This window comes from Marmota flaviventris, chromosome 13 (assembly GCF_047511675.1).
Source record: "Marmota flaviventris isolate mMarFla1 chromosome 13, mMarFla1.hap1, whole genome shotgun sequence".
Classification (NCBI taxonomy): domain Eukaryota; kingdom Metazoa; phylum Chordata; class Mammalia; order Rodentia; family Sciuridae; genus Marmota; species Marmota flaviventris.
In genome coordinates, this window is record NC_092510.1 from 53,264,548 (window position 1) to 53,290,862 (window position 26,315).

The 26,315-nt window shown below is 36.2% G+C and overlaps 1 protein-coding gene across 1 annotated transcript in view; it reads left to right on the forward strand.

Moving 5' to 3' along the window:
• The window catches only part of Adamtsl1 (ADAMTS like 1), a 369,220-nt gene that overhangs the window by 33,381 nt on the left and 309,524 nt on the right, over nucleotides 1–26,315 (forward strand). Inside the window, exons 2-3 of the mRNA XM_027950603.3 lie at nucleotides 280–407; nucleotides 22,091–22,136. Coding sequence (XP_027806404.2) covers nucleotides 280–407; nucleotides 22,091–22,136 — 174 coding nt within the window. The remainder of the gene's footprint in view (nucleotides 1–279; nucleotides 408–22,090; nucleotides 22,137–26,315) is intronic.

Consider the following 26,315-nt stretch of genomic DNA (forward strand, 5'->3'; position numbering starts at 1 on the left):
GGAGGCTGAGGCAGGAGGATCAGGAGTTCAAAGTCAGCCTCTGCAACAGCGAGGCCCTAAATAAAATACAAAAAAGGGGGGTGGGTGGGCTGGGGATGTGGCTCAGTGGTTAATTGCTCCTGTGTTCAATCCCAGGTACTAAGAAAAAAAAAAAAAATGGATACTGGTTTTCATTTCCAGTATGGCCACTATTGCAGACATGCAGTCACCCACATTTCAGGATGCGTGTTTCTGGGTTCCATGCGGACAAGATGCTGACCATCCTCTCATTTCTGGCAGAGCTCCAGGGCAGCACGCTCCGAGGAGGACCGCGATGGCCTATGGGACGCCTGGGGCCCGTGGAGCGAGTGCTCACGCACCTGCGGCGGAGGGGCCTCCTACTCCCTGAGACGCTGCCTCAGCAGCAAGTAAGTCCTTTACCCACTATGAGAACCAGCGGTAGCCCACTGAAGGCACATTTTTGTGGTCGGGATGACACAGAGCGTTTTGTTGCTCACAAGTCTAGATGAATGGAAGGAAGTGCAAAGAATTAAATTTGAGATTCTTTCTTATGTTCCTCTCCAGCTGAGCATCTATACACTCTTCTGTGATGAGCAATGTGCAGTTTATCTCATTTTCCAAGGAAATCTTGTGGTTTTCCTGTTAGAATTGGAAGGAACACTTATTATTTGAAATGGTTCTAGAATCATTAGCTCCATAAATAACTGTATTTTTTTTATATCCTTTTAACAATCAAGGTGACAATGGTAGCATTAATATTGGCATTATTAACAAACTGAATGTATGTTCAGTTTCCAATATTACCTGGTACTTTGCAAATAAATGATATATTGGTTTAGTTTTATAAATGTTCTACCAGAAGTTAATCAGTTCAACGAATGGAGGGCTGGAAGAACAGCAATGTCAGTAGAAATTGTAGCATGAAGACAGAGTCAGGAAGAAGACAGCTGGACACAGGAAAAGGCCCGAGGCCTTAGAATGGAAATATTTTGCTAACAGTAATAATAATTTGAAACTGCTTCTTGAGCAGTGTGGTCTATGTCTAGGTTTGTTTCCAAACTATAAAATACAAAGTGCCATGGAAATATTTTTTTTAATGCAGTTCTTTATTTGGCAGTGAAAAGTGGTAAAGGCAGCAAGAAGGAGGCTTGATCAAAATCGCTGTTATAAAACATGAAACAGAAGAAAAAATGCATCTGCTGATTCTCCTAGACTTTCTATACACAAACAGCAGAAAGCAGTGAGATGCACGTTCAGGAAGATGTCAACTGACTTTAATAACAATTCAGATCAGGGTCTGAGTTTTCCTCTTTTCTGTTTCTCTGCACAGGGTCTGCAGAGTCTAACAGATATTAGAAGCTTAATAGATGGTTCTTCACTGAACCTGTTGAGAGCTAGAAATCATTTTGGTTCCAAACAGTTCGCATTGTAAATGTACCTTGAGAAATGGGACCAAAAGACTTATCCTGCGAGATACCAGATCAGTTCTGGTATTTGGGTCTGTGTCGAAGATAGGTCTGTTGGATTATCTCCACTGAAAAGTTTGTTTTGTCTTTTTTGATACTAGCTTCATATCAACTAGGCTTTTGAATTGATAAAGAGAGGTTAGATAATTCTTCCCTATGACTCATTTGTTTTCTTAATCCTGAGCATTAAAAACTTCCTGAATCTTCAATATGTAATGCTACATGAGATAATGTAACTGATAATAATCATACATCAGTAAAGCCGAGTGTTCAAATTTGGAATGTTTCTGTTGTCTAGTTTTCTCAAATTAGCATCCATGAATATTCTATAGGAATGAGTCAAAACGTGTGTCACAGAACTACTAAGAAATGTGCAAAAAGTTTCATATTGTCTCAGTAATATGAATAATACATTGTGTTAGAATCTTTCACTGAGACATCAAAAATCAGTTTAAGAATTAAGCTAGGGCTGGGGATGTGGCTCAAGCAGTAGCGCACTCGCCTGGCATGCGTGCGGCCCGGGTTCGGTCCTCAGCACCACATACAAACAAAGATGTTGTGTCCGCCGAAAACTAAAAAATAAATATTAAAAAAAAATTATCTCTCTCTCTCTCTCTCAAAAAAAAATAAATAAATAAATAAAAAGAATTAATCTAAAAATCACAAGTAAAATTCTATCATTCCACAAATAATAAAATATTGATGCTATGTGAGAATCAGAAATAACAAATTTTGCCATCTAGTAAATTAAGGCTCTAGTTGTTAGGATTTTATGAAAATACCATAGAAGATATCAGCTTCCTATGTTCATAATGTATTCCAAATATATTATAATGTATTGAGCAAGTAGAATTTAAGTTCTTGAATTATATACACATAGAGGATATGTCTCATTTCATTTTTAAATATGAGACAATGTATTCAGTAAACTCATACTAAACTGCACAAGAAGTAAAAAAAAAAAAAAAGAGTGGGATTCCCATTCTTTAAGATTTTGAAGAAGAAAAAAGCTGCCAAATAGATGACATTTCCAAATTTAGCAAGAATATAAAGAACTATTAATGTGTGTCTTTATTTCCAGACAGCTGGTACTTAATGTGGACCAATACATTACACACATGAATACTTTCATACTCTTAAAAGAATTCTAGTCATTCTTTAGCAAATTACAACTTGTTACCATCATTAAACTCTGGAGCAATCTCCAGAGAAGAATTTCTTTTTTTTAATCATGAAGGGACTGTTTGTATGTGCTTTATTGCATATTTCAACGCTGTTGCTCAGTAGGGTTTATGTTGATAGGTTTAGGCTGAGCTGTGCTGATTCCAGTATTCTTTAGAAAAATGACATATACGTTGACTCAGCCATTCAGTCCATGATTATACCGGGCTTTCTGCAAACATCATTCCAAGATAGGACTTCATTAGTTCATTATACCCTAATGACAAATCTCACAGCTACAGGTTTTAAAATGAGCAAAACCAAGACTGAGTTATTGCCTCTGTAGCAATTCTAGAAAATCTGCATCTCTAATACAATTAAAAGATTCACAGTGATTACATAAATGCCCTTGTGATAATACTATGTAAGTATGTTGTGCAATTAAATGTTCAGAGATGTTGCAATGCTGACTCTTAGAATAACTTGGCTCTTATGTAGTATATTCTTATTTTTAGAATGCACTTGATAATTTAGCCACAAAATAGGCTATCCTTAGACAACTTGGATAGTTTCTGCTATAATTCAAGAAGCTTGTGTGTGTTGTATTTTCAAAAGGAGGCATGCATATATACATACAAATATGTACACTGTGCACGTATGTCGTGCGCACGTGTGTATGTGTGAGTGTTGGGCAATGATAGAAAATCTGTATCAATTTTTCTCAGCACCATGGCTACACCTGTAATCCCAGCAGCTTGGGAGACTTAGATGGGAAGATCAGGAGGCCAAAGCCAGCCTTGGCAACCGTGAGATGCTAAGCAACTCAGTAAGACCCTGTCTGTAAATAAAAAATATAAAATAGGGCTGGGGATGTGGTTCAGTGGTTGAGTGCCCCTGAGTTCAATCCCCAGTACCCCCCCCCCCAAAAAAAAAAAAGGAAAGAAAGGAAATATGTATCATTTTTTAAATGTCTGAAAGCTGCTGTTGCAGAGAACTCACTCTTATAGGGGCCCTCTGTGAACACTGGTCAGGCCCACTCACCCAGAAACAGCCCTCCACAATCAAAATTCAGTTTTCTTTGCTGTGGGATTTTTATATTTGAAATTAGAGATTCCCAAAGGTTTGTGTGTTTCCTTGGCGTGTTTCTCTCTCTCTCTCTCTCTCTCTCTCTCTCTCTCTCTCGCACATTTCATATCAATTCACAGGTTTTGTAAATAGGATTTTCACCTCTGTATTTTCTTTGTTTATGTGGAATGAACATGTGGAACAAGTTTCCTTTGGTACCTATAGATAATCAAATATTCATTTGGCATGAATTCTAGTCTTTAGCCTACTTAGTTTAAATGCTCCTACTCATGGTCTTAGGAGGAAGTGTAATAATCTTCATCATCTCCCAGGTTGTCAAGCACCTAAGAAGCTATTTGTTTTCTTGGTATTTTTCTGGCAGTCACAATCTTCCTCCACTATAACAGCAATTCCTGGGGTTCCAGCCTCATATTCCAAAAAAAGTTAAGCTTTCAGCAGTCAGTTTGTGGAGAGAGCTAGCATCAAACTTTTCAGTTAAATTATTTTATTACAAAATTTAATTTTCCTTAAAATATATAATTCTAAGCAGTGAGAAAGATGAAATAAGTATGCGTGTAAAACAAAATGAAAAACATTCTAATATTTTCTTGTTAATACTTAACTGTAATTAAAACATTGCTTAAATATGGCCCTAGATCTATCCCTCTATTGGATTTAGAACATATTTGACTCTTGTACTTTAGAAATAGATATGTTCTGAGGTCTGTGTTCAGCTTCAAGACTTAAAACCAATTTGATACAAAAGTTTTCTAATTTCTTTCCCAGTAACCAGTACCATCGATTCTACAGTCTTATTTTTCCTAGATCCTTAGTGCTAATGGAAGCTCTTAATTGCTATACCATTTATCTAGTAGCCCAAGACTGTTGCATAACAACTCCTAAACCTCACATTGCTTGGCTAGATGATTCTGTGATCTTGGATGGGCTCAATCACATATCCACTTACTGCCACTGATCTGGACAGACTTCACCTGAGCCAACACGGGAAACTGGATTCTGCTCCATTGGTTCCTCATCCTCCACAAGCTAGCCTAGGCCAGTTCTGCTGGTGATAGAAGAGGTGCAAGAGAGAGCAATTCCCAATGCCCATCCCAAGCTTGTTTGTGGATATTCTATTGGCTAAACTAAGCCACCGGTCAATCAGTGAATGGGAAAGCAAACATGTTACATGAAAAAGTAGGAGACACAGGGAAAGTAAAGAATTGAAATGATTATTATAGTTTAGCTTGAATGATTTTCAATTGTTTTCTTATTCATTTTTAAATGGGCTTAATGAAAATAATGTGTTCTCTCTTATCTCCCCATTCCAGATTTAGACATCTGAATTCAATTCATTTACCTTACACCTTTGGGAATGATCAGAGGTTATGAATATATGTATCCCTAGAGGCTCAGCAATTAATTAGAATGTGCATGGTAGTCTAATAGTAAGCATTCAAATTCAGTCCAAATAAATCCCATCTATCTGCAAATTAACCTGCCAGGTCAATTTTCCAGTCCTGGTCATATGATCTCTTAGGTTACTTTCCCGTATGATTTCTTTTCTTTTCTTTCTTTTTTTCTTTTTTCTTTCTTTTTTTGTACTTGAGGATGGACAACATGCCTTGATTTTATTTACTTATTTTTGTGTGGTGCTAAGGATCGAACCCAGTGCCTCACACATGCTAGGCAAGCATTCTGCCACTGAGCTATAGCCCCAGACCCTCCAGTCTGATTTTTTAAGTCTATCAATAATAATTATTCTACTCCCAATATGCTAGTACTATAAAGGGAGCTAGATTGCCCTGATTTTACATAACAGATTTAATTGTGTTCTCTGATGGATTCTTCTCCCCCATCCTTTTTTGGAGGCTTGCAAAAAGAAGGCAATGTGTGATTCCCCAACTTTTATCATAAGAGTATGGATAATTGCCTTTGTCTGCAACCCAGGTTTAAGCAACAACCAACTTCACTGATTTCTGTAAGAATATATTCAGTTTCATTCAGTAACTCAGATAATGCAGCTGTTGCTAATCTTACATCACCAAATAACAGATCATGCTTTTGTTTTATGTTAATTACAAAAGAGACTATACCTACTTGCACTTGATATGGTCCTTTATTTTATTCCAAGAGAATTAAACAATGGACCAACTTGACTAGCTGCTGCTTCTTTTTCTAGTTCTTCACCATTCCCACTATTTTGAAATAATACTTAGAGAACACTCATTTGTCTATCCTTTTCTTTTAAATTTGATGTCAAAGAGCTATCTATGAGGACTCTAGGTTTGTCTTCAGCTGGCTGATTTAGTTTTGCCCATAAGGAGTTCCAGATGCATAAGCACTTCATACTGAGAGTAACATGGTCTGTACAACTGCAGTAGGTAGAGGCCAAGACCAAGCTCAAGAGGGCAACTGCAGCTCATTTGAGATGGCAATGAGTCTGATAGCTGTATGCTTTTAAGGACAGTGTTAACCTTTGCGCGCTGGTGCCTAAGAAAGATTTAAATGTCTTTTTACTTTCTCATATGCCAAATTAATTTAGTTGATTAATCTATGGAGGAACAACTTAATACTATAGATTAATTAAGCATATGAATATTCTATTAGTGGGCTTGGCTGCTTCATATGTTTCCAAACAGGAAAAATAAAAGTCCACTTGCAAAGAATGACAGCATTTTTGAAAAGTTAATAAATTTTGAGTTGAAAATTTGAGATGAATAATCAGATGAATATGAGATTAAAAATCATCATAGCGTGGAGAGAGCCTAAAAACAGTAAGATTATGGAATTATTCCCAAGAGCTGTGGCTGCCAGAATGGTATCAATATAAGCACAGAAAAATAAAATAAAATAAATAGCTCCAAGGAGTCTTATTCCACAGGAATGGGGAAGATCATTCTAAACTCCTTATTTCATAATTGTGTGAGGGAATGTATGCTAACTTCTCTTATTTTTAATTATAACACATATTTTTTCTTCTATGTAAATATTGATACTTTTAGTCATATAGAAGTTAGTAACTGATCTCTACGTTGTAGAATAATAAATGCCAAAATTGTCAATGGTGAGATTTGGCTTCTTAAGCACAAATTTTTCTTCTTTATAAGGCATCTCATCTCTCTCAATTAAGGTTCACAAGATATTTTTTTAAATTTTAAAACTTTTAGCTCAAGTGAGCACCAAAGGAAGATTTATGTTTTTTTTTTTTTTTTTTAACCATCTAGTTTTGTATATTATCAGCCTTATTTTCCTTGGAAATGTTTGAGTTTTTGTTTAAAAAAAAGATATACAGGTTTGGCATAGACCTGACTACTTGTGTCATTTATATGAGGTGGTCTTTTCATTGTGTTAGAGGAGAATGCTCATTTTGAGACATATGTTTAAGAGTTTTAGGTTGCCTTTATTTTACTTTTTGGGTCAAAGCCTAGTTGAAATGTATTACTAGGACTTCTAATATTCCAGGCCATATATCTTAGCAGGGTGTTATTGTTCCAAGGTCCTATCTCCTTTCAGAAGGACAATGAACTAAAGCCAATGACTGAACGTTTAGGACTAATTTGTAGTCTGGTTTATCTGATAAACCAGTTTGTAATAATAAAACATAATTGGAAATGTGTTTGGTGTCTGTAACCTTTACTTGCTATTTTGAGAATTTGTAACTCTAATTTTTTTTCTGGGCACTTAAAAATTCTTTATTTGGTTTGTTCAAAAGCCTTTCTAAAGTTTTTATTTTTTCTCAATTTTAATTAATTCATTCAATAAATATTTCTTGTACTGCTACTATGTATTAGACAAGTTGGTAAGTCTAACTAAGAATATCAATGCCAAGGGGCAAAAGTGTGAAATTATTTGGAATTTACCAAATTATTAATTTGCCACAGAGTTTCTACTGATTGTAGATGCAAGATATTTTGAGAAATAAGATTTTCCCTCAAGTTTTGAAAATAATATATCTATAGAATTGGGGTTATTTATTGGTATTCTTATATTTACTTCTATTTTGATAGCATCATTTTATACATCAATCGGGGGAATCCTTATTTTCCCAATTAAGCCATAAAATTCCTCTTCTTTTGTATTTACAGCATTCAGCACAGAGCAAACACTCAAATGCTTGTTTGGTTAATTTGCCTTTAAACTACCTATGCAGTATTGAAAGGCATAAGCATTTCTTTAATCTGTACTTCAAGGAGAAGAAGAAAAATATAAAATATTGAACATGTCTATTAAAAGATCAGAACCTAATCTTTTAAAAAATATTTTTAGTTGTATATGGACACAATACTTTTATTTTATGTTTCTATTTATATGTGGTGCTGGGGATCAAACACAGTGCCTTATGCATGCTAGGCAAGTGCTTTACCACTGAGCCATGACCCCAGCCCAAGGAACCTAATCTTTATGCCACAGAACCAAAATTGGTGAAAGTAACTGTGCCTTTGCAGAATTGAGAAAATTTTTCATATTTGGACCTAGACTGAGCTGGGAGAGATCATGATAGAGCCAATCTCCTCTCACTTTCTTTTGCTATAATACCTCCTCTTTTTTTTTTATTTTACTAAGAATTTAACAAGAGATTTACACTCAACTCATCTTTAAGTATTGTTAAATATACTGACAACATTGTTCAGCAGATGTCTAGAACTGATTCATGTTGCGTATCTAAGACTGTATTCACTGAACAGCAACTCCCTGTTTGCCTGCTCCTTAGCCCCAGCAACCTTTCCCCACTCTGTTTCTATGTTTTTGACTATTCTAGATACCTTATGTAAGTGAAATCACGCAATATTTATGCTTTGTGACTGGCATATTTTATAACACAATGTCCTCAAAAGTCCTCTGTATTGTTGCATACAATAGGATTTCCTTGTTTTTAAAAGCAGAATAATATTGTGTTGTATGAATTTATCACATTTTCTTAATCCACTCACCCATCAGTGGACATTTTTAGGTTGTATGCACATCTTAACTCTTGTGGATAATGCTGCAATGAACATCGTATTCATGTTATTCCGATTTACTTTTGAGATTCTGATTTCCATTCTTATGGGTAAGAACCCAGAAGCAGGATTGCCAGATCAGCTAATATTTCTATCTTTAATGCTTTGATGAGGGACCTCCACATTGTTCTCCACATTGTCTGCACTGTTTTTTATTCCCACCAATAGTGTGCAAGGGTTCCCTCTTCTCTGCATCCTCACCAACACAGATCTTTTCTCTTTTCAATAACAGCCATCCTAACAGGTATGAAGTGATACCTCATAGTGCTTTGATTGCATTTCCTTGATGACTAGTGATGTTGAATATCTTTGCATGTACCTGTTGTCCATTTGTATGTATTCCTTTGAGAAATGTCTATTCAGAAACCATAACCATATTTAAATTGGGTTGGGTTTTGCTGCTAAGATGAAGGAGTTCCTTATATGTTTTGGATATTACCCCTCATTAGATATGTGGTTTGCAAATATTTTCTCCCATTCCGTAGATTGTCTTTTCACTCCCTTTGTTATTTCCTTTGTGGTGCAGGATCTTTTTCGTTTGATATAGTACCACCTGTCTATTTTTGTTCTTGTAGTCTATGGTTTTTAGTGTCATATCTGAGAAATCATTGCCAAAACCAATGTCATGGAGCCTTTCTCCTATGTTTTTCCCATGTTTTCTTCTATAGTTTCAGGCCTAAGGTTTATGTCTTTAATACATATTGAATTGATTTTTGTACATGGTGAAAGATAAGAATGCAATTTTATTCTTTTGCCTGTGAATGTCCAGTTTTACCAACAGCATTTGTTGAAGAGACTGTTCTTTCCCCATTGTGTATCCTTGGTACACAATGTCAAAGATCAGTTGACAACTGTGTGAGTTTACTTCTAGATGTTCTATTCTGTTCCATTAGTCTACATCTGTCTTTATGCTATTACCATACTGTTATAATTACTGTAGCTTTGTCAAATATCTGAAATCAGGAAGTATGGTGCCTCTAGCTTTGTTCTTCCTTCTCAAGATTGCTTTGACTCTTCAGGAGACTTGGTGGTTCCATATGGATTTTAGGATTAGTTTTTCGAATTTCTGCAAAAAACTTCCACTGGGATTTTGAGAGAAAATGCATTGGATCTATAGATCATTTGGTAGAGTATGCACATCTTAACAATATTAAATCTTCCACTCTGTGCACATAGAATATTTTTTCACTTATTTGTTTTATCTTTATTTTCTTTCATCAATGTTTTGTCATTTCCAGTGAAAAGTCTTTCACCTGATTATTTCAGTTTATTTATGTATTTTATTTTATTGATGCTATTGTAAATGGGGCTATTCTCCTAAATACCTTTCTGTTTACTTCATTGTTAATGTATAGGGACACAACTGATTTTTATGTTGATTTTGTTTCCTTTAATTTGATCAAAGTTTTTATTAGTTCTAACAGGATTTTTGTTGTATTTTTAGAGAATTCTACAATGTAATATTATGCCATCTTCAAACGGAGATGATTTTACTTTTTTGTTTTTTGTCTGATTGTCCTGCTAGGAGTTCTATTACTATGTTGAACAGAATGCTAAGAATGGGCATCTTTCCCTTGTTCTTGATCTTAGAGGAAAAAACACTGAGTAAGATGTTATCTGTGGGCTTTTCAAATATGGTGTTTATTTTCCTAAGGAAATTTCTTTCTATTCCAATTTTTTTAATCATGAAATGTGTTGAATTTTTTTTCTGTATCTATTAACATGATCGTGTGATTTTATTCCTCTTTCTGTTAAGGAGGTAGTTCTTAACCTTAGCTGCCCTTCAGGATCAGCTGGTAAATTTAAATATGAAATAAAAACATGCAGATACATAAATGCGGGGGTGGATCCCTGCCATTGGAAATATTATAAAAATTCTTTAAATGATTTTTAATTTCCATCCAGGGTTAGAAGTGCTATTCTATTGATGGGGATCATTGTGAAAAGATGAGGTTTGTCTCTAGCTCCCTAGGAATTTAGAGACAGATAATGAAGAAAAGAAGGAATTTTCTGATAAAGAAACGTGTCAAAATTCTTCATTCAGCTTTCTATGAAATGACCCTGTCTGCTATGTGGGAGGGATGGTCTGGGTACCAGCATTCAAGGTATAAAACCGGTGGTTGCACCAGGTTCTACTGTGCGCAGTTTATAGTCAACCAGTATGAATCACCCTCAGCCTTGCCCAGTGAAGCAAATGTACTAAGCACTTTCTGAGATTTCCTTTCATTCCATTGTCAACTAAGCCTATAAAAATGATCTCAGTTTCCAAGTTGGTAATGATTGACCAGATTAATGTCTCCAAATCCTTAAACCTTCCAATCCATAGAGTTGAGTTTAACTTTTCATCTTTCATTCAGCATCCATTCCAATGGACCTTCTCTCCCTGTCAGCTAAAAAAAGAAAGCCTTCTAATGCTACCAAATTCTATCATTGCCTTTGTTTGGGCCTTATTTGTAGGAGATAGAAGATCTAATTGTTTTGCTTAATATTAATCAGAGAGAGAAGCACAGGCAGAGACAGAGATAGACACTGAATATTAAGAGCAAAAAGAGGGATATCAGAACTGTGGGCACAGGGGAAGCTGTAGAACACTAGGTGACATCGATTCATGCACCATCATTAGCAAAAGCCATCACGACATAACGACCAACATCAAATAGCTGCAGAACTAGGCTCCATCTCTGGGCTGGGGATAGGGCTTCAGGTCAGGGAAGGATCCTGTCCTAGTAAGAGAGAGAGTCATGCTATGGGCAGCAGAACTAACAACCAGTATCATTGCCTCTGAGATAATTTTTATCTTACTTTGTAGATTATTCCTTTTATTTTTTACGGAACTATTAATTTTGAATCTTGGCCCCACTATTTTCCAGTTGTATGACATTGGGCTGGATTTTAATTTCTCTGGGATTTAATTTGCTCATCTATGAAGTCCAGGGGGCAGTGCCTGGAACAGAGTAAGAATTTAATAAATATTTGTTGAATGAATATCCCAAATGCCCTTCAACTAAAAGTGAAATGTGTGACCCTGAAAAGAGGTACTTTCTCATCCAGATACATAGTTAAAGCCCATTTGGCTGCTAGATAGGAAAAGGAACAGAAGTTGCTCCTAATATACATGGTTTTAAAGAGAAATGCTGTGATTCTCCAGAACCCCATTTTGCAATGGACATCTGGGTGATATGGAAGGATGAGAGAACTTTTGTCTCTAGCCAAGATAACTCATACATTTCCAACTCAAGGGTTGTGTCGGGTGAGGTTGTTAGAGCCCTAGTGTTTTATAATATACATTTTCCTCCTGGGGAAGATGGAAGAGTTGGACTTGATACTGCTAAAACACATTTATTTTTATTCTCATTCTTTGCCTCTTTTGGCTACTGAGCAAATATAAGATCATTTGCAAACCTTATGGCTTGTGTGTATGTATTATAAAGTGCACGTCCTTCCTGCTTGTGGATTTCAAGCCAAAGGCTGCAATCACCCAGCCCCCACCCTAGCCCTCTTTCCGAGGGAGGAAATGCATTGCAGTGACAAACACAACTAGAATAAATACATGAAAATAAACATATCCCTAGCTAAGAGCCAAGAGTTTTGGTTTTTTTTTTCCCTCCTTTGGTAGCTATTTAGTTTCATTTTAAACTTTTCCTCTTTAACTTATTGTAGGAAGACTTTAATCAGGTTTTGGGGTCCAAATATGAGGCTGAAAGTTCTTTATGGCCTGAAGTTACCTTGACAGCATTTCCTTCTGCTTTAGTCCTTCCCACTTCCTTTCACCATCTTTTCCTTGTTCCATCCCTCAGTGTCTTCTTCCCTCCCTTCCTGTTCTCTTGAGTGCTAACAATGTGCCCGGGCCCTTGCTAGGCACTGCGGCTCAAAGATCCAACACAGACTTCAGGAGAGAAAAGCAGATCGACAGACAAAATAAGGTTTCCTGAAAATGAAAGGAGACCTGGGTGACTGCAGAACTCTGTCCTAGTCCTTGGAAATGCTGGGCTCTCTGCTGCCTCTGTGCCTCTGGTCCTGATGAGCCTCCACCTACAATGCCCCTCCCTGCCCATGTGCACCAATCAAATTCCTGAATGTTAATTAAAGCCACCCTCAGGCTCCCAGGGCTATCTTTGTAAGGTATCCTGTTCACACCACTTGAGTCATCTTTGCATGATATGGCTGTCCCAACACTGCTCTCACTGGGCTATCAGTGCTGTGGTGACAGGTGGTATCTTGCTTTTTTTTTTTTTGGTACCTTCCCACCTTGCACATACTTAGTCCATGTTGGATGAATTTACTGGGGGAAAAAAAAAAAAATATATATATATATATATATATATATGAATAAAATAGTTTGGGCAGCAGGAGTAGAGAGGGAGGACTAATTCTCTAATTCTCCTTTTTCTATTCACATTCTTGGGACTCCTGCAGCCCATATAGAACATCCTACCTAAGAATCTCCTTTGAAAGTTATTCCCTCTCATTTACCTCTCTCTCTCTCTTTCAAATCCCTTCTGTATTCAGTGTCCATACCATACCTATCTGTTGTTGACTAGCTGTTAAACTGTTGTATATTCTCTGATTAATGTGGATTGTTTCCAAAGAAATATAGCTTTGTAAGAGTCAGGAGATGTCATCATAGTTGAATCTTTCACAACGCCTTACTTCATACTGGTTTAGACTGGATGCTCAATAAATATGTTAAGTGACTGTAAATCAGAAAGCATTATATAAAGGCTTGTTAACCAGGAAGTGCTGCCCAGGGGCTCCTTCTCATGGTGGGAGTGCTTATTGTATATTGTTTCATTAGATGGTCAGGGCCATATTCTCAGAGCAGTTCTGCTTCATTAGAAGCCGGAGCATGATCATTATGGTTTATGATGTTGTGCTTCATGCTTTATTCTTATTTTGATTACATAAGCATTCTGCTCATTTTCATAACCCTGACCCATATTTGTGAATACTTTACGCTTTGTTGTTAACATGTCCGTCTTTGAAAAAGAGGTAGAGATATATAAAATCATACTTGTTTGGGAAAAAAAAAATTAGCGTGATTTTTCTAGTTGTTATTTGGAACATACCAAACTCTCAGAATGGCAAATAAACCAGCTTGAAACTCACAGAACAAACTCCAAATTCAGTGTATAAAATTCCTATATGATCTAAAATTTAATTTAACAGCTCTAAAACCTTCTAACTATTGCTCAATAATCTAGCAAAAGTCTAAGACAGGTATAGGAATACACGTTTATAACCCAGCTACTCAGGAGGTGGAGGCAGAAGAATTGCAAGTTGGAGGGCAGTCTGGACAGACCCTATCTCAAAATAAAATAAAAAGAGCTAGAGATGTAGCTCAGTGGTGGAGCACTCATCTTGCATGTGCAAGGCCCTGAGTTCAATCTCTAGTACTGAAAAAAAAAAAAATCTGTGAAAAGTCCAGAGAACCTTTCTGAATTCCTTCTGGTTGAAAGGAGATCAAACAACTAGAGGGGATGTTGTCTTAGAATATTTTCCCCCAATCTACATAATTTCCATTGATATCAAATTTAGTTTCCACATTAGGTTTTAGTAACTCTCTATACAAAAGCCAGGGTCTCCAAGTTGGCAGTGCATTCAGTACATTTTTATAATGAGAGATTATTATAGAGCAGAAGTGTTGAAATATAAAACTGAGGTCACAAAACAACATGTTATCTATGCCGAAGAAGCACTTTTAAGTCTACTCCACAATTTATGGCATTATTTTTTAATCTGGGCCTCCACCATTCCTGAGTCGATGTTAAGGCTGACTCTTCTTTTGGCTCATTAGGCCACATTGGAGCCTCTGGCAGGCTGTGAAGAATCAGTGTGACCCCTGGCTGTGTCTGTTCCCAGCCAACTCGCCTCCTGACCCATGAAGGCTGGCAGCACGCCTCCTTGTTGTTGGTTGTATTATTACAGAAGAAAAGCTTTCGCGAAAGCCACATTTATCAGCTTGTCATAATAGTTTGGCTTGTATATCTATCTGTTCAGAAAAAAAATAATAAATCTCTCCCTTGTCCCTAATCTATTTGAGGCTTGTGATGTATCACATGCCGAAAAAGCAGCGGGAAACATAGAGATCCTGCATGGGACTCAGGGACCTTTCAACCAAATGATTAAGGAAAAGAAGTATTTTTTTTAAATCTTTTAAAAATTATTTGTTCTTTTAGTTATACATGACAGTAGACTGTATTTTGACACATTGTACATACATATAGTATAATTCCCTTTCTTGTGGTTGTACACCATATGGAGTTACACTGTTCGTGTATTCATATATGAACATAGGAAAGTTATGTCCGATTCATTCTGTCTTTCCATTCCCATCCCCTCTCCCTTCCTCCCTTCCCTCCTTCCCCCTGCCCAGTCTAGTGAACCTCTACCCCCTCACCTCCCACCCCATCCCTGCCTATTGTGAATCGGCATCCCAGAGAGTACATTCAGCCTTTAGTTTTTTTAGGGATTGGCTTATTTACATAATAGTTTCTAGTTCCATCCATTTACTGGCAGATGTCTTAATTTCATTCTTCTTTATGACTGAATAATATTCCATCGTGTATATGTATCACATGGAAAGAGGTATTTTTTTCTGTGTGCTTTTGAAAGTTCCAGAGCACCAGGGACCTCTATCTCTTGTTTTAAAGCTACTTTTCCTCTGCAGGCTGTGTTTTGGGGATGCATTATTTTCCCAGAATGTTAGTGATTTTGTTTGATAAAGGAGCTTTAAACACAAATGAGAAAAAGAATTAAGTGTACCTACAAAGAAGTTCAAAGATACTTCTTTAACTATTTAAGATCAGTTTTTCATAGATAGGTATTACCACATTTTATATTGCTTGTTATAGAAAATTTTGTAAGCAAATCTGCTATTATTTGAGGTAGGCAGTTGTCTGAAAGTACATGGCAAAGTGGAGGGAGGTAGGCTCAAAATCATTATTCAGACAAAATATACATTAATTTAATGTCTGTTAAAAACAAATTAAAATCTATTAATATTAGTACTACTCACTAGAGATACATACGAGGGCATTTCCAGTCATTTAGAAACATGCTACGTAAGAAAAATACAATATAAACATGGTTGTCTATAGATATTTTTTTGAAGAGACAGTGCAGAATTTATTCCTATTGTTGGGCTCAAGCTTCCCCCAAATAATGTTTCCATGTGAACAAGGTTTGTTTTGTTTCAAGATACAATAAATCAGAATTAACTCTTGACTATTTTAAACATGGAGTACCATATAAAGCACATGGAATGACCTTTTAAGCTTGAGAGTGAACCAGAGCAAAGGGTAAGATTAAAAAGTAGACTTGTAGAAACCCCAAGGATGACATGTCATTGAACTCCCTTTCTTTTCACACCAGGCAAGACCACAGCTACCCATCTGTCATACAGACTACAGCTGTATCCCCAGGTGTCCAGCATCTAGTTCCAGCCGTAGATGAGGACACTGAGCATCTGAGGATAACTTTGTACACAGGGTCCAAAGGGTCACATGGCTTCCTTTGTAGCAGCTGAATTGACTAGTATCAAGTTTTTTTTTTTTTTTTTTTCTTGAAAGAACCTCTTGCAATAATGTATCAACAGCAAAAGAAAAGAAGCTGGGGGGCCCTTGCCTTTGGTCCTCTCAGGTGTTCTGAGAATTTGCACTTCCTCTTGAAGTCTTTGTAAAAAGCCCCCACATGGAGAAGCGTTTGGACTGGCTCCTGGGGGACAACCTCACGCTGAACCTATAGCTCCAGTGAGCACTGAAATGCTCATTCCAAGTGAAGGACAATAGTGCCACAGTATCATGTGAAATCGATCCCCACTGTGATTGTGAATCTGCTGGTCTTGTCTGATCCATGGTCACTCAGCTCCAACAGTCTTAAGTGCCCCAGGGTCCCTCTGGCTTTGTCTGTTCTCCTAAAAAGAGCTCATAGTTTTCTTTTGGATAACTGAAAGAGATATGTAAGCAGATGGGCCGGCCTATTTTGAAATTCTTTACTTACGGGCCATAATTGAAAGGCAGGTGGTGTTCAGCAAAATAATGTTACCTGCTCTTCTATAGCAGCTTTCTTGGGTTTGGGAAGTCAGATAAAGTCTGGGTTTCATGAGGCTAAAACAAGTTCAGTTGTGCTTAAGGACTCTGAAGTTTCAAGTGCACAGTTACCAGATTTTCTTGAGACTGTCCAATGACACCAGGTACAAGTCTAATAATGTCACCAGAAGGATCTGTTTGCTCAGAGAGGAAATGAGAAAAATTTTAAGGTTAAAAAAGAGAGAAACTGGGCTGGGTCTGGGGCTCAGTGGTAGCGCACTTGCCTGGCATGTGTGAGGCACTGGGTTTGATTCTCGGCACCACATATATGTAAATAAATAAAGTTCTATAACCAAGTTTTTAAAAGAAAAGAACATTTAAAAAAAGAGAGAGAGAGAGAGAAACCAAATACACTCCTCTTTCTTAATAAAGAATTATATAAGCAGGCAAGAAAGAAAGAAGAGATCAACAAACGGCTAAAGCAATTTGCAAAAAAGAGTTTTAATTTTCAATGGCAATTCATCTCTTCTTAAGGTTGTTAAATTATGATAATCAAAAATAAGATAGCATGAGGACTTTAAGAGTTGAAGGAATCTGGAGGGTTTTGTTATTTGTTAATGAGAGACAAAATACACCTCAAGTCTATACTAATCTCATTTTAACTAAATTCTGGTAAATTTATCTAAAGTCTGAATAATTCACAAATAATGATTGGGATTGAGATAATCATTATCTTAGAGAAGAAATTAAGTCCAAATTAATAAGTAGCTAAGAGTGAAGTATTGAAATAAACAAGGAAATTTCTGGACAGATTTGGATTGGGATATATTCTAATATTTATGTGGTGCTCTTGCATACTCGAGGCAGGCCATAACCGGTACAGTCCTTGACTCACTGAACACCGTCCTGTGTCATGTAGTTGGCACTGGGAGAAGGCAGTGACTTCTATTCTATGTTATCAGTGCTCTGTAATTTTTCTCAGAAATCATTTTGGACTAAAGTTTCTGATGTTTGTTTTCTTCTCCAGAGGTGAACTTTTTAAAATTTGATTAAATGTGCAGGAACCCACTCAGCTGTTTTATATTAGCAAACTTAAAAAAAAAAAAGAGAGAGAGAGAGAGAGAGATTTTGTACTACTTCTCAGTTACACAGATAAGGCTTTTGTGCCCAGATAAATACCTTGAGTAAAGAAATTCACAGTTGGCAGAAACTAAAATCCTTGCAGTGGAATAGTCACTTTGCTACTGATCTAAAATTTATATTCAAGTTTAATATGTTTGAATTTTTAAAATGAGCTTCTCTGTACTGAAATTCTTCCACATTGCATCTTACTGATGAGTGTTTCTCTTGGAGATATTCCAGTGCGTGTCTAGGTTTGCTTTACTGGAAGTGGATTTACCAGAATTAAAAAGCAGTTGATAAATTGATATAGTATCAATAAAATGCAGTTAAGTCCCAGGCCCCTCCCTGCTCAGCTTCCCAGATTTCTAGTCTCCAGTTAACTTACTACACGTCTGGAACACATCTTGTTCCTTTACTTACTGTTTTCCTACTTTCAAGTTGGTCAAACCAGGATTCAAAATCCCTGATGTTTTCTGTTTATGTAACTTTAAGGCTCAGTTTTCTTATTTGTTAAACAGGATTGTTAAAATATTGCAGAATTATTGTAAATTTTTTAGAGTTAGATTTAATTAGACTTAATGTAATAACACTGGATTAGAGATCAAGAGCAGGCACTAAATATATGGTAGAGGCTAATATTCTGTTAGTATTCACAATTGGATAATGGTTTTCAATATTGAGTAGGAGCCAAACTTAAGAACTAACATTTTAATGTTATATTTCAGTCAAATTAAAGAAGCTCTCAATTAAATGTTAATAGGATATAGTAAAGGGAAGACAGTTCAGAGATATAAATAAATTATTTATAAATCAGTATTAGTTGCTAAACCATCACAGAATATTTCTTTGGAAAATATGGCAAGCACTTTTTTTTTGCTTTCTTTTTTGTTTGTTTTTATTTTGTTTTTCCTAAATAAGAAGTATTTAAGTCAGTCTTTGACATTGTAAGCTGTATCTCCTGTCTCCAAGGATGCTCGTAAAACCTGTATAGGTATTTATGGTTTAAAATATCTGGGGAAAAGCTCATTTAAATTATTGAAAAGGCATTTTTCTATTTTATTTTTTTCCATTTTGTAAGTGGTATCTCTATTATAATCCTTTGGCATCGGAACAGAGCTTCTGTGTACTATCTCAGTTGGTGTTCACAACGGTATGCAATAATGTTACTGGATCCATTTGAGAACTAGGAAGTTAAGAGCATAAGATGGCAAAAGGCTTATGCAAGTACAGGAACAAAATCTATAGCCCTGGTCTTCAAATTTCTAATTCAGAATTAATTCCATTATTCATTTCATAGATATGAGTTTAGGAAAAGAAGATTTTTTTTTTAAAGGATAGAAAAAAATAGGTTCATTCTCAGCGATAAATATCATCTTTTAAAATCAAGAAGTCATAGTTGCAATTTTTCTGTTTTAAAACCTTCAGTAAGTGATTCCTCTTTGCTTATTATAAAATTCAAAATTGAAATGATATTCTCTTTATTGCAATTTACCACATGAACTCCAAATTCCAAAAACACAGATCTATTTGAAAATTTACAAACATACCAAATCTTTTCATGCTGCTCTGCCTTTCTTACAACTTTTTCTATATATATTTAACCTCTTTTCAATATCTATCATTTTTATTACATTTTAATTAATATATCACATGCTTTCATAATGCTTACTATGACTTAGTCACTGTCTACAATGATTTATAGTTATTTACTAAATCCTCATAATATTCCTGTGATATAAGTAATATTAGCCCATTTTGCAGATGAAAAAAACTGGGGTATAGAATTTGAGGTCATGAGTCCATAAAGAGATGTCTGGTTTCAAAGTGAGTACTCTTACCTACTATAGGGTGTTACATATGCACCAGCATTGTAAAATTGAAAAGCCTATCATATGCAAGAAATACCAATGTCTGTATGACAAGCTACCAAAGGAACCCCAGTTGCAAAATTCATTATCTTGTAAATTTACCATCATCCCTAGCCTAACTCTCATGTTTTCAGAATCAGGAGCTTGATATTTTTTAACATTAACACCAAGAATAGATCTTTCTTTTGGGGATGTTCTCACAATGACTTGACCCATGAGAGTAATGTTTCAAACTGAGGTACTAGTTTATTTAAGCACAACAAGGAATGGAAGAATCTATCGTGTGTACCACAATATTCTTGTTAATGTGGCTAGTGCTCTCTACCTCTCAGATGTCATGAAAATCCAGATCATTCTTGGCTGGCAGTTTGGTCAATATGGCTTCATCATGGGAAACATTCTTCATATGAACTGAGCATTTGTTGGCATCAGCTAGGGTTCCCCTAAACCATCAAGATAACAACAACCACCTTTCCAATGGGGCATGAAAGACTTGAAATTTATTGACCCTTTGTCTAGGGTATCTTGGGCCTGGGTACTGACAACTACACATCTTGGTCAATTCTCCTTTTTCCTGTGAGTTGAATGCCTTAATTAATATAGTCAATCTAATTAAAGTCTTTAGACCTAAGATAGCCTTCATATAATTGTGTTTTCAGATAACATTTTCCTTCTGTTAACATTCTCAAGACCTAGCACAATTACTAGATAGCATTTTTATGCTGAATTATAATTATATAATTGATTTTCTTAATAGAAGAAACCAAGTGATATTCATTATTCTTTGTACTCCCCTAAGTAAGTTCATTGCCCGGCACATAACAGCAGCTCTATGGATGTTTGCTGAACAAAATAATAAATTAGGCATTAAAGCTTTGTGATTATGAGTGTCAGCTCTGAGGCCAGATGGCCTAGTTTCAAATCTCATCTGTACAACTTAACAGTTGTGCGATTTGGGCAAGATACATAACCTCTCTAAGCATCAGTGGTTTTTTTTTTTTTTTTAATCTGTAAAATGTATTAACAACAGTATCATCCCTCTCAAGATTTTTGATATTAAATAAAATAATGCACATAACAAATTTAAATTATACCTGGTCTTCCTTAACTATTAGCTATTCATGTGGTCATTCAGAGTTCCATAGTATTGTTTTACTTGTGACCTAGTTTGAAAAGAGCAGAATACTGCTGTCCATGAATTGTCATTACTGGATATTTTACCAAATATTGATTGTTTTTGTTCACAAGAATTTAGTAAAATGGGAACTCCCATGTATTTCTGGTGGGAGTATGTAATGGTACAACCTTTATGGAATGCAATTTGGCAATAGTTTTCAAGAGCCTTGCAAAAATTCATTCCCTCTAGTTCAGTAATTCCCCTTCTAGAAATTTATTAATTTTAAAGACATAGTCAGAAACTTGGATAAGACATATGCTTAGGGGTGGTTTATTACACTCTCATTTATCAAACCCTATAAAAATAAATTAAAGGACAATTAGTAGAATAATGATCTACAAATTGTGTTATACCATTTGATGGAATATTATGTAGCTCTCAATATAGTGTGGAAAATACTTCTAAAAAAATTTAAGTGGGACAAAATTAAGTTACAAAATTGTATAATCGATGTGATTTCCTCTGCACTGGAAAGAAATAATTAATAATAGTAATTATCTTTAGATGAGGCCATTAGGGGAACTTTTTTTTTCATTTTGATAATCTATTCCAAAATCACTATAATGAGGGTGTATTTTAGAAATAAAAATAACTGTTTAAGAATTATATCTTTTTCTATCCTTAGAAGACATGTTGAATACCAAGTTCACTTTTTATCATATTCAAGTTCTAAAGTTTTTTACCAAAATGTCTCTTCAGTTTTCTATTAGAAATAATTAAGATGACAGGATTAATGTAATATAAATATTTTTTTAGAAAACCTTACCCTAATATTTATTTGGTTAAATTTATACTAAGTACTTATTTTGAAAAATATTGAAGCAAGATAAATGCTTAATTTCAGCGCTTCAAGAGAAATCCATTTATATATACACTTTTTTTAAGAGAGAGAGAGAATTTTAATATTTATTTTTAGTTTTTTTTGGTGGACACAACATCTTTGTTTGTGGTGCTGAGGATCGAACCCGGGCCGTACGCATGCCAGGCAAGCACGCTACCGCTTGAGCCACATCCCCAGCCCTATATATACATCTTCCTTAGATCGGCTCCATTTAGTATTTAATGGCAACATCTCTGTGAAGCTACTTAGAAGAAAAGACCCTTCCACTAGTATTAAGAGGAAATTGACTTTTACAAAATGGTTCAAACTTTGATCCTTTCATAGGTAGTAATGAGATTTCTCTTTTCTTTTTATGACTAGGAGCTGTGAAGGAAGAAATATTCGATATAGGACATGCAGTAACGTGGTGAGTCTGAGGCTCTTTGATTACAATCATGTACTTTTTTACTCACTGAATAATGTTAAGAAGTTTTATCGCCAAGCACTGTGGTGCACACCTATAATCCCAGCAGCTCAGGAGGCTGAGGCAGTAGGATCGCAAGTTCAAAGCCAGCCTCAGCAATTTAGTGAGCCCTACTTAACTTTAGTGAGACCACATCTCAAAAATGAAAAAGGCTGGGATGTGGCTCGGTGGTTAAGCACCTCTGAGTTCAATCTCCAGTACCAAAAAATAAAAAGAAAAAGAAGTTTTATGTATCCTGAGCAGAAAATCAATCAATTAATATTTCACTAAGAATTATTTATCTCATACTATACAGATTACTCAGTCATGTTTAGTGTTTCTCAATATAAACTTAATCATTTGACCAGATTGAAACCAACTAGACTGTTTCAAAACAAGGACTCTGCATTTCCTCTATGCTTTCTGCCTTTTCACAAAAGGTCTCATGAGAAACTAGTAAGAGCAATGATAAAAGGGAAACATCACGAAATAAATATTAGTTAATCAAATTCAGATTTGACAAACTCATTCATTTGTTCAACAAATATTATTCAATGCCAACTATGTGTGAGGCAATGCACTAGAACAAGGATAAGTAACATGTGGTCATTGTCTTAAAACATCTGCAACATAATAAGGGGTGTAGAGCAAAAATAGATGTGCACATGACCACTATCCAGGGAAAATACATGAGAAGTGCTGGGAGGGAGGAATAAGGTTGATACAAAACTTGATCTTGTATCAACTTCATTCTGAAGAGAATTCTAAAGGTTCTTACATGGGAAGATGACCTGAGGTAGGTAGGGCTTGCAGGGTTATGATTGGCCATCTTGGATGTGAGGGCATAATAAATCAAAGGGAAGGGACAGACACACCAGTCCCCTTGGAGGCAGGAATGTGTCAGGTGTGTTCTGCACACTAATTTCAGCAGATTGTGCACAGCACAATACAAGAAAAGAACTGAAAGATATCTTAAGGTTACATCATGAAAAGATTTGAATGTCAGACTTCCAAGTTTGTATTAGCTCAGCACATAGTGAGAGTCACTAGAGGTTTGGGAGTGAGAGTATGATGCCAAGTTTCAGTTTCCAAAGGTTAATTCTGTAGTAACACAAGGGTTGCACTAGAACAGAGAGTGGAAGGGGAACAAGAAGTAACAAGGGCTTCACCCAGGAGGAAATGAGTTCAAGAGGGATCAAAATGAAGATCATGTTGCACAACTTGAGGAGCATTTGCAATTAGAGTGATGGGGTGAAGTGGGAATAAAGGAAACAGGCATGTACCCATCTGGGGCTCTTGTACTCCCTAATCCCTTTGTTCAAGAAGCCCTTTCCTCCATATTTTCATGTTGGCCTTTTTGGTATTCCAGTCCCAGCTCAATGTCTTCCTCTCAGACTGTCATCCTCGACCTCCTTGTCTAATGTTGTCCTGCTGCCCAACCCCATTCCTCAGAATAGACATTCACTTGTTACTTTATTTACAGCACTTCTCTCTACCAAAATTTGATGATTTTGCTGCCTGACTCCCCACTCTAGAACATAAACTCTACAAGGGCAAGAGCCTCATTCATCTTGTTTGCTTCTTTATGCTCAGGGCCTGGAGCTGTTGACTAACATTTATTAAGCACACAGTGGATATTTGCTGAATGTATAATAAGGATTCAGGCTTCTAGAAGGGTGGTGAATGTCATATCAGAAATCATAGAGTTGGGAGAAGATTTTTGGAGAGAAAAAATAATAAACTTGATTTAGGGACACTACTGAGTTTGAATTGTAGGCTTGAGTTGTAAACAGTAAATTTAAGTAGGCACTAGGGATTTTGATCAGGGAAAGAGGACAGGGATGAAGCCATAAAAAACACAAAATTAGAAGCATAAAGTTTGAAAATTTGGAAGCAGCTTGTTAGGCAGAGAATATGGAATGACGAGAGAAAGGAACATTGGGACTTTCTTGAATATCTCCATTCAGATAGAAGAAGAATGTGGAGTGAGTTAAGCCACAAAACACATCGTAAGAGAGGTAGAAAACCAAGTTGAGAATTCCTAAAAGATACTCAGTAGGAAAAATAGGGCCTTGAGGTTGAAGACTGAAACAAAAAGACCAATGGGTCAGCAACTTCTGTACTGTATTAGAAACCAAAGCAAGATCAAAGGGAGTAAGGAGGGGCGTTAATGAGGAATGGGGTGGACCACTCTAAGCTATTTGTCTTGATGCCAGCGTCAGGAGGAGACCTCTGTGCTGTGTCATCAAATGGCAAAGGGCAAAGTATGGCTGAGACATAAAAATTGGGTCAAACCCATCCATTTTGCCAGGACCCACCACTGCAATCACTAATCCACTCCCATTAATAGCATTAATCCATTCCTAAGAGCAGAGCCCTCAGAATCTCTCACCTCTCAAGAGGTCCCACCTTCATACTGTGACAATGGCAATTAAATTTCAGCATGAGTTTTGGAGAGGACATTCAGATGATAGCACTTTTTATATAAAGGGTTTAACAGGGATACTTCACTTACAGAATCCCAGAAGGGTGGCTGACTTGAGTTTTTTGTTTGCTTATTTAAAATGTGAGGCCCCTGTGGTGTGAGTTAATATAGAGAGAGGACCTGATGATGTGAGAGGAAAGGGTCCCCTCAACACCATGCCACAGGTACCAGAGGGGGCAGTGGGTGATAAGAGGAGTAATCTTGATAAAGGTAAAGGTTACAGAAACAAACTGAATATCAGAAAGTGAGCACAAACGTCTGGAGTGATTGCTGAGGAACATGGGTAGAGGCTAGGAAAAACAAAATGGAAGAACTATTGGGCAGCAAAGTGGCTGGGCTGAGGTTAGGATGACTGATCTCACAAAGAGCATGGATGGCAGGGTTTTAAGACTTGGCAGAAACACTAAGAAACATTGAAATACGGATAAATAAAATGCACATTGGAAGTGACCAAAGGCCAGAATACAGATGAGACAAGAAAGACTAAAGTTAACAAAAACTCCTATATGTATTTTTGAATGCCTAACTTGGGAGAGTACAGGGGACCAGAAGGTACAGTCATTGGGAATAAGTGTAATTGTTCAGTGGAACATTTTGCCTAGTTCATTTCTCTATTTCTGTTTAGGATTCTTGATACCAGATAATACAACTTGTGTCACGGTATTCTCCACCCTCCCTCCCAAACACATCTCATTGTACTGTTGACTCATTTAAAAATGAAATTGATATATTTTTTAAAATTTTTTTAAATTGATGTTGACAAAGTCCATCTTAGAAATGCTATGAAAATAAATGTTCTTTAGCTCATTGGATTTCTTTACTATCCTTTTCATAATGATATCTTAAATACCAATGTTTTAAAAAGACACCATGCTATCCATGATATTGCAGAGACTGCTGAACTTCCAGTCCTTATCTTTGCAGCTTTTAGATGAAAGATCTGAACCATCCTATATTAAATGAATACCTAAGGCATCATGAGCAGAACTCTGCTGCCCCAACCTTGGAACTCTTCAGAAACTGCCCAGAACTTCCTCGCTGTTGTTATGAGCATTTTCAAGCACAGATACAGACTAAGACTCTGACCTAATATTACTTATGACCTCCAGCATTACCCAAGCCAAACCCTTACAGCTTGTAGAATCAACCCAACACATTTTATATATATATATATATATATATATATATATATATATATATATATATATGAATCTAGAGTTTTCACTTAGTTTGGAGATTTTTCCCCCCTGGTTTTTTGGGCCCTGACAGAAGCAATGGTGCCAAAAAAATAAACAAAAAAATCTCCTAAGAAAGGATCTTCTCATAATCTTATTCCAATTTTTCAAACCAAGAAGTTCCAAATAGTTCAGTTAAATATTCCCCCTCAGATGCTCGATTCGGAAAAACTTGAAAGTCTTCTAGCTAAGCTCCCAGGGTCACTCTTCAAACCCTGGATAGCTTCCTGGGACACTTCTGAACCACTTTGCTTCCAAAGATTCAAAATCTTATTTTTTTTTGTAGAGCTGCTTTTATAGTACATTTCTTTAGGTTCTTATTCCCCAAGACAATCTGAAGAAGAGAAAACATCTAATTTTTCTTTTCTATTTTTTTTTGTTTGTTTTTGTTTCAGCCCACAGACTTTTTAAGCATTTGCTGCC